Raw genomic sequence first — 10662 nt, 5'->3', positions numbered from 1 at the left:
AAAAAAAAAAAAAAGAAAAGAAAAGAGGAAGAAATAACGTGTCGTGGATCACGTTCGATCGTGAATTGTACGCTCTGGTGTCCGTGAAAAAAAATTTGTGATACACGTCGCGTCGTTGTTTGCGGCGACTTTCACTTTTCGAAGCGGCCGCCACTGCTATTGTCATTAGTCTCCTCGCGGGAAAGGATGCGACTATGAAGATAGATCTAGCGTAAATTAAACAAGTAAGTTAACAAACCTCGCCTGTTAAGCTTTCTACAGTTGGCGTAACGTCTATCTTCCTCTTTTCCCAATTGACACCCTTCGATTTCTCAATTAATGTTAGAATCTTAATACGACGTGTCGAAAATTGGTATCTGCAATTTCTTAAATAACGGTGAAAGGCTGAATTTTTGTAATCTGAGTTGGTAAACATGCTCAATTCTTTATATTATTTTAGGTTTGTTACTACAAAAGAAAGAAAGATTCGTTTTCCATCAAGTGTCAAATTTTCGTAAGTTTCACGCAATGTTGGATATATTTTTACTTGCGTATTATCAAAACATATGACTGGAATGAGTTTCATAGTGATGTTAGACTATTTTTTTACTACAGACCACACATTGTATATGTGTAATACACTGCACTGGAAAAATAAAAATTAAAAGTTTTTAAACATAGGGTTAATGAAAATAAATACATTTTTCAGACATAGTTATTATAATATTCCACTGAACATAATCCAAACACGTATTGTTGAACGAACATATATTATTAAATATGTTTTTAGGAATATTTTGAATGCAACAGCGTTCTACACTTCGCGCATGTATGTGTAAGTGAAATTACTTCAGTTAATATTGATGTGATTTGCAATTCATTAAAAAATGATGCCTATGTTCCTTTTTTTTATATAATTATTATATCAAATAATACATAAATTATATAAAATTATATATTGTTTTAATTTATATATAAATTATATAAAATTATATATTATTTTAATTTATATATAAATTATATAAAATTATATATTATTTGATATAATTATTGTATCAAACTTTTTTATATAATTGTATAATTACTATATCGAATTTTTTATATAATTATTACATCAAATTTTCAACAAATAAAACCACACTGTCTGAGCAAAAAGCCAATCGCATATTACCAATAATGAATACAGAACGATTAAAGTACTTGAAATAAACGTTACATCAGACCAAACGTAGTGTGTCATTCTAAATATTTCCAATGAAAACAAATAAAACTTTAACTATGCTCCGTCTCGAAAATTGAAGTGCAATTTCCATCGTGCACACAGTGAAAAGCACATAACTGAATCAATAACGATAATTTAAATTGACTTACACCTATGATTCTCAGCCCCTCGATCATTACTATGAATTTTGATAATACATTTGATGATATTTTGAAAAAAACATTTGTCCAATCTCGTATTTACCTGTGTACATAAACTAAAGAATTAATTATTATTATTATTATTTTTTTGTTGTTGTTGTTATAATTATATTTGTAAAAAGTTTTTATTATTTAAGATTTTTAATTATAACAGAATTTTTACATGTAATTCTTATTTTATTTATAATTATACATAGACATAGATTAGATGATTATTTTTCATATTTTTAATATTCATAGTATGTATTTTAAGATCGTTGTTATTAATTAGAATAAATTATGAATTTGGTCGTTAAAAAATAAAATTTTCAAATTTAATATTTAAATTTATTTTAAATGGTTGAATAAATTTGTACAATTCACTTAATAATAGTTATTTTGTTCGATTCTATTATTTTTTAGGAAATTTAATATATACAATTATAATTATTTTTTTTCAATTTTAATTGATTGAATTGAAGAATAATTTTTTTAAATTTTAGTTTAAATTATTCAAATGGATTGATGCACGTGTGCATATAAACTGATCTTGGAAATGAAACTTGATAATCTCCAATTTTGGAAATTATGCACGTCTGAAGTATGTTCATATCGTAAAGTTAACAGACACCATTTGTCTTAACAAATACGCGTGAAGTAAAATTCAATTCCAAAAGCTCGATATTGAAATACATCGAACAACACATCTTTGATATCCAAAATCTTTATGACATTTTATAATCTTTATGATACATTTTATCGCGATAAACATCAACGATAGCCTATATTTATAACAATGTTATAAAAAGCGATGTGTCATTCGTTTACTCGTATGCAGTACGATAATTAAGTATTGAATAAATTCGGATGTATTTGACGCAGGTTATCGAACAGGGGAGGAAATTCTCGCTTCATTATGAATTTATTCCGAGACCAGTTTTCGATCATCATCTTCCTTTTACTTTTCGCTGGATATGACGCAGCAAGTAACGTCGATGAAGGTAATGAAAATTTAAAAAGTAATAATTTTAAGGAAAGCTGCACCTCGTACAATGTACATGTTACTATACAATTCGGTATACTTTTAACATGCATTATACTTCAATATTGTACCTTAATGTACTTTAATATTATAATGTAAACTCCACATTTTTAACTGGAGGATAAATACTTTGGAGACAAATTTGTAAATCCTTCTAAGACACGATAATAATCTTGTTCTTGGACGCAATATTAATTTATTATTAATATTAAATGTTAATATAATAATATTATTATTATTAATATTAAATGTTGATATAATATTATTATTATTATTAATATTAAATGTTAATATAATAATATCATTATTATTAATATTAAATGTTAATATAATATTATTATTATTAATATTAATATTATAATTGTTATTATTATTAATATTATTATTATTAATATTAATATCATTGTTATTATTATTAATATTATTTTTATTAACATTAAATGTTAATATGTCAATATTAATAACAACAATAAATATTAAACATTCGCTTATTGTTAATATTCGCCAATTTCTATCTACCGGTTGACTCATTATTCGTTTCCTTCGCATCGTTTATTGCAATAAATGCAATTTCTTTTATTTCCTGCACACACCGCAGTTCCACTAATAAATAATAAAAAATATTATATTATAATTATATATTAAATAAAAAATATTATATTATATTAATATATTATATATGTCTACTAATAAATAATAATAATATATTAATATAAAAACATGATAATATTATTATTAATTATGATAAATTCATCGCGTAGAAGCGTACGAGGCGAATGAACATGATGTTCTCGACTACCGACTGCCGAAAACCGTCGTTCCAACCAACTACGAGATCATACTTACTCCAGAATTGCAAAACGACTTCACGTTCAAGGGAATCGTGCACATTAGCGCGTATTTGCGAAACTCGACGAACACCGTAACGCTTCACCATGGACGAATGGACATAACTTTAGTGACGGTGATGGTCGGCGCCCAGAACGAAAAAATCAACAACACCACGTATGACAATAAAACGGAGAAATACGAAATTAGGCTGGACAAGGTTCTTAAAGCTGGGACAAACATTATGATCAATTTCGAGTACGTCGGTAAACTTAGGGACGACATGATTGGATTCTACAGAAGCTCCTACGTCGATGCCAAAGGACAAATTCGGTAAAATTTTGCCATCTTTTTAAACAAAATTTTTTAACTTGAAATTTTTAAATTTACCTTTCGAATTTTTAAATTTATGAATTTATCTTTGTTATTTATTTCAGCGTCTTGTTTGTTTCACCTCTTGTCCATTAAAAGTTCTTATTCAATTGTTTAACAAAGTTGGGAAATTCCAAAAATTACGAAACTCATTAATATTAGAATAATATTAATATTAAATTATAATAATACTCGTTAATATTAAAATAATATTAATATTAAATGAATTAATATGAAAGTTTGTCTATGATAAATTATTATCGTAGATTTATGATAGGTGTAAGTTACGATACTTACATACAATGTTTCATAATTCTTTGAATTTTCGAATTTTCCAACTTGTAAATTGAACGTAATTTTTACTTCATTAACTATGACACAGATAAGAAATAAATTCGTAATATGCATACGTTACACGAAGTTTCATAATTCTTTTCTCGAATTTCCCTAATTTTCCAACTGGTAATTTTTCTATTAACACTTGCAATTTCGAATATCTAGAATGGATTTCAACTCGTTGCACTCGAATTTTTTTCTCGACTGTAGTTTACAGGAACTTGGATAATGTCTGCGAGAATCTGAATTTGATGAAAACGCGATGCTATTTTTTGTTTTAGAGATATTATATATAGCTTTCTGATGTTGTATGTTTTTTCAAATGAATCAGGTGGCTCGCAGCCACACAATTTCAAACAACGCACGCGAGACACGCTTTTCCCTGCTTCGACGAGCCAAGCTTCAAGGCAACATACGACATCAGAATTCTGAGGCCAGCCGAATATTCTTGCTTGAGCAATATGCCGCTAAACAGGAGCATACCGCTGTAAGTATTTCACAGAATTTGCAACATTGAAATAACTTCTTCAGTTACATTCCCATCTATAAGTTCACAAGTTTAATTTACGATTTACTTTTTTTCATCTAATTTGAAAGAAAATTTCGAGAAGAAGGATTTTGATTTATTCAGATCTCATTGCAATTTCATATTAATTTTACACCGAAAGTGCAATAATTCACTGCCGTGAATATATTAATATAATTAATTATATAAATTTATAACACATTTCAAACATCCATTTTGTATTGATTATGAGTAAGTTCTTGTTGAGATCACGAGTGAGTTATGTTAAAATGTAAAATTTAAATTATTCAACTTTACTTTGTATAATCATAGAAACGAAATCAATTAATAAAATAATTAAATTATTATAATAAATTTTGGCAATTATGATAAATTTTATTAAATTATGATAATTTAATAAAATAATAAAATTGTTATAATAAATTTTGATAATTATGGTAATTTTTATTAAACTGTTAAAATTTAATAAAATAATTAATTTGTTATAATAAATTTTGATAATTATGATACATTTTATTAAATTATGATAACTTTTATAATTATGATAAATTTTATTAAAATATGATAATTTAATTTTATTAAATTATGATTATTTTATAATAATTTATATTTTATATTTTATATTTATAATAAATTTATATTTTATTATAATTTATATTTTATATTTATAATAAATTTATATTTTATTATAATTTATATTTTATATTTATAATAAATTTATATTTTATTATAATTTATATTTTATATTTATAATAAATTTATATTTTATTATAATTTATATTTTATATTTATAATAAATTTATATTTTATTATAATTTATATTTTATATTTATAATAAATTTTGATAATTGTGATAAATTTTATTAAATTATGATAATTTTTGTAATTATGATAAATTTTATTAAATTATGATAATTTAATAAAATAATTAAATTACTATAATAAATTTTAATAATAATAATTATTTAATAAAATAATTAAATTATTATAACAAATTTTGATAATTATTATAATTATGAATTTAATTACGAATTATAAATTTTATTAAATTACGATAATTTAATAAAATAATTGAATCATTATAATAAATTTTGATAATTGTGATAAATTTTTATATTTGATAAACTATGATAATTTAATAAAATAATTAAATTGTTATAATAAATCTCGATAGTCACGATAATTTCTATGATCATAATAAATTTTATTCAATCATGATAATTTACTAAAATAAAGTTTCGCATCAAACGATGACGATGATTACTTATGGATGTATACCGTGTCACAATATACCCAAGGATAATCCAATCAACGATTACAGCGAGGACAAATACTGGGACGAGTTCGAGCGCAGCATCCCCATGTCGACCTATCTGGTTGCTTTCATCATCTCGGACTTCAGTCACAAGAAAGTGGACGATTTCAAAGTTTGGGCCAAGCCGAACGCTGTCGATCAGACGACATACGCTTTGAACGTCGGCAGGAAGGGCCTCGATTACCTCTCCAAGCGTTTCAAACAAAGTTATCAATTGCCCAAGATGGACATGGTGGCTGTGCCCGATTTCTCAGCCGGCGCGATGGAGAACTGGGGTTTGGTCACCTATCGCGAGTCCAGGCTGTTGCACGACGAGAACTCGTCGTCCGACGCCGCGAAACAAAGCATCGCCTCCGTCATTATTCACGAGCTGACGCACATGTGGTTCGGGAACATGATCACGCCAGAATGGTGGGGCTATCTGTGGTTGAGCGAGGGATTTGCAAGGTATTTCCAATACTTTGCCACTGCTCAGGTAATTGCCAACAGTTTCCTCTTCAATGACAATGGTCGTGGAATTTCGAACACGGTAGAAATCCAGTTAGCAAGTGTTAGCATTGAATAGTTTCTTCTAATTTTAATTTTGAAACTATTGAGAAGAATCGTTCTAATTCTAATTCTGAAATATATCGAGGAATTAAAGATTCGTGTTTTCGACGCACGTGTTCTTTTTTTATGTCAACGGGTGGACGAGTTTCAGTGCGACAGAGATTTTGCTGGCTTGGCGAAGCAAAGTCTCTGTTTCATTACGTGAGATTTTTAAATATTTACGACGATCTCTTGAATCTTGCCTCGTTTTTCTTTTTTTTTTTCTTTTTTTTTTGTACTATTTTACAATCAAATCTTGAAAATCATTATTTTTAATTTTATTCTTATCTATATTTATTATTTCATATTAAGTTTATTTTATTGTTATTTTCTTTATATATTATTACTTTTAATTTCATTCTCATTTTTATTTATTATTATATTTTATATATTATTATTTTTAATTTTATTCTTATTTATATTTATTATTGTTCCATATTAATTTTACTTTATTATTATTTTCTTTATATATTATTACTTTTAATTTTATTCTCATTTTTATTTATTATTATATTTTATATATCATTATTTTTAATTTTATTTTTATTTATATTTATTATTGTTCCATATTAATTTTATTTTGTTATTATTTTTTTTATATATTATTACTTTTAATTATATTCTTATTTTTATTTATTATTATATTTTATATATCATTATTTTTAATTTTATTCTTATTTATATTTATTATTGTTTCACATTAATTTTATTTATTATTATCTTTATTTTATCATTACTTTTTTCATATATCATTATTTTTAATTTCATTCTTATTTTTATTTATTGTTTACAAATTACAATGCATGTACAATTGTATCGTTTACAAATAACAAATCTTGAATTTTCGTTCAAAATTCAATAAAGAAGATCGTACGACAAATTTTAAAGAATTGTCGCAAAGAGAAGACTTCGAACTTCAAAGCAACTGTAGTCTCAGTCAAAATTCAGAAAAAAATTCCTCAGTGATTCTAGAGATGATTTCAGTGATTTAATTCTTGCATTTTTCAAGGATAAAGTATCCTTACTCTACCATCTGTTGCACGCGGAACCGTTTCCAAAGGAAAAGAACGAATTAAAAATTGTTGAATGAAACTTTAAAACGAGACCGAATCGATTGTTTACATAGTTTTCTTTTACAAAGTTACAATGGTTTAAAGTATCAACAATTTTTCATCGAAGTGCAAACGCCTTCGTCCATCTCTGTATTTATTGAGAGAGATTATAGTCACTTCCTTTCGTTTTCGAGCTGTTCAATTTCTTGGTCGATTCTTTGGCCAGCTTGTAACGATCGATTTTGTAGATCGAGACAACATGGAACATGGAGGACCAATTCCTCGTCGAGCAACATCAGACAGCTCTCGCGGCCGATGGTGTCGAGTCATCTCTGCCAATGACTCGAACTGTCGTCAATTCATCGCAAATTGGCGGTGTCGGGGATACTATTACTTATAATAAAGGTGCTAGTATCTTACGAATGATAAATCTTGTTTATGGAGCCAACGTGTTTGATGCCACGCTACAAAACTACCTGGCAAAGTAAGGAGTTGTAAATTAAAGAAACTTTGTTAATTTTAATAATATTAACAGCAATAATTAAAATTAATAATAATAATAACTACTTGCTTGATTATCGACAAAAAAATGAAGTTTTCATTTTCATTACATACTGTTATGTTACTTAACACAATTTATTTTTATTATATTATTTATTATTCTTATTCTATTATTTATTACTTCATTTTATTATTTTTATTATTTATTATATTATTTATTATTCTTACATTATTATTTATTACTTTATTTTATTATTTTTATTATTTATTATATTATTTATTATTTTTACATTATTCTTTATTACTTTATTTTATTATTTCTATTATTTATTATATTATTTACTATTCTTACATTATTATTTATTACTTTATTTTATTATTTTTATTATTTATTATTTTATTTATTATTTATTTTTATTAATATGTTACTTACTACAAATCATTTCTATCACGTTATTATTTTTGATCAAAGAACTCGTTACTGGAATTCTATATCTCTCGACTATAATAATACTTATTATTTTTCAAAGTGCCACCAATTTTATTTAAAAGCTTAAGATTAATCGAATCACAATTAACCCGCAAACCTTCTGATCAAAAAAAAGATCCAGATCAACAGATATTAAAATCTCCATTGCAAACAGCAATAAAATCGAACAACATTGAAAGTATGATCGTATTATCACATCTTCGCATTTATTGGATTGCAGCAACGCAGAAGAAAAAGTGGCGAGGCCGATAAACTTCTGGAAGGAATTGGAGAACGAGTGCAAACGTAAGAACCAGCAGCTTTGCACGCAGGTCGGAGAAATCATGGCCACGTGGACGGAGCAAGCCGGATTTCCGGTGGTGAGCGTCACCATCGATAATGGCAAGGTGCTCTTAGAACAGCAACGTTTCCTCCTGAGGAATTTGAAATCCACGCCCACCAATCTAACATGGTGGTTACCCATCACTTGGACCACGCAACGAAATCCAAATTTCAATCAATTGAACGTCAGCTGGATAAATGGCCAACGCAACTCGTCGATAAATATCGATAAAACTCCGGGCTGGGTGATATTCAACGTTCAGTCGGCCGGTGAGTATCGTTTATTGGAACTTTACAATTGTTCAAATTTATAATAAATTAATGATATTTAAAATATTTAAAATATTTAATATTTAAAATATTTAAAATATTTAATATTTAAAATATTTAATATTTAATATATTTAGAATATTTAAAATATTTAATATTTAAAATATTTAATATTTAATATATTTAGAATATTTAAAATTTAAAATATTTAAAATACTTAATATTTAAAGTATTTAATATTTAAAATATTTAATATTTAAAGAATTTAATATTTAAAATATTTAATATTTAAAGTATTTAATATTTAAAATATTTAAAATATTTAAAATGTTAATATTTAGAATATTTAAAATATTTAAAATATTAGTATTTAAAATTTAAAATATTTAAAATATTAGTATTTAAAATTTAAAATATTTAAAATATTAGTATTTGAAATTTAAAATATTTAAAATATTAGTATTTGAAATTTAAAATATTTAAAATATTAGTATTTAAAATTTAAAATATTTAAAATATTAGTATCTAAAATTTGAAATTTAAAATATTTAAATTTATAAAAATCTTGGTACACAGAGCCCTGAACTCGTTGACTCAAGATTCAGATGAACAGAAATTACTCTCTCACAGGTTTCTACCGAGTAAATTATGACATCGCTTCCTGGCGTCGTATCTTCAACACTCTGAACAGCGACAAGTATCAGAGCATACACGTTCTTAATAGAGCTGCTCTGGTCGATGATCTGTTGAACTTGGCGAGGGCTGATTTGCTCGATTACTCAACTGCTCTCGATGGTTTGCGATATCTTACGCGGGAGAGAGATTATTTGCCGTTCAAGGCTGCGTTCTCCGCGCTCACGTACCTGGATCAACGACTATCTGGAGAGAACGAGTATTACAAACAGTTTAAGGTTCGTCAACGCACCGAATAACTAATCCTTGCTTGCAAAATGCAATTTTTTTGTGATATTCCTAAGATGCACGCTCCGTGCTACCTTTCGCTAATTTTCCATTCGATAGTTAGTAGATGAGGAACGTCGTCGCGTACAGATAAATGAAATGAAATTGAACTGTATTTTTATAGCAATTTGTTCTCATTCTCATCGAAAATGTATATAAGGATATCGGATACGTGGATCGTCCGAGTGACGACAGATTAATAGTATTATTGAGAGGCGAATTGAACAAGTGGGCTTGCAATTATGGCCACGAAACCTGCGTGCAGACTTTCACTGAAATGTTCCAACGATGGACCAAATATAACTCAACGTAAGGACATACATTGTATTTATTTATATTAAATTTAATATACGCAACGTAGGACACTTTTAATAATGTTATTTGCATTGGATTTCCGAATCTTGAACTGAAAATCAGTTGTTTTTATATCACTAATTCGCTCACTGTAATCATCAATCGTTAATTGTTATTAATTATGATAAAATTATATATAATTGTGATAATTAATAAATTATATAAATCAATTGTAATTTAATAATTTTAATTAATATTTTATATAATTTATTATTATTTTATTATTATTATATATAAATATAATATATATATATATATATATATATATATATATATATATATATATATATAATACAAAGTAAAATTAAATTATTTATTAGTAATTTA

General features: G+C 26.0%; 1 protein-coding gene across 1 annotated transcript in view; it reads left to right on the top strand.

The window, feature by feature from the left end:
* Positions 1-6: 6 nt before the first annotated feature.
* Positions 7-10662, top strand: part of LOC122530162 (putative aminopeptidase-2) — a 38853-nt gene continuing 28197 nt past the window's right edge. The window contains exons 1-9 of the mRNA XM_043656874.1: positions 7-224; positions 2263-2381; positions 3184-3583; positions 4290-4445; positions 5806-6274; positions 7688-7923; positions 8651-9021; positions 9652-9932; positions 10106-10290. Of these exons, the coding sequence (XP_043512809.1) occupies positions 2297-2381; positions 3184-3583; positions 4290-4445; positions 5806-6274; positions 7688-7923; positions 8651-9021; positions 9652-9932; positions 10106-10290 (2183 nt within the window). The 5' untranslated portion in view covers positions 7-224; positions 2263-2296. The remainder of the gene's footprint in view (positions 225-2262; positions 2382-3183; positions 3584-4289; positions 4446-5805; positions 6275-7687; positions 7924-8650; positions 9022-9651; positions 9933-10105; positions 10291-10662) is intronic.

The sequence above is a fragment of the Frieseomelitta varia genome, unplaced genomic scaffold, assembly GCF_011392965.1.
Source record: "Frieseomelitta varia isolate USP_RPSP 00005682 unplaced genomic scaffold, Fvar_1.2 scaffold_331, whole genome shotgun sequence".
Taxonomy (NCBI): domain Eukaryota; kingdom Metazoa; phylum Arthropoda; class Insecta; order Hymenoptera; family Apidae; genus Frieseomelitta; species Frieseomelitta varia.
This window is presented reverse-complemented; position numbering and strand designations above follow the sequence as displayed.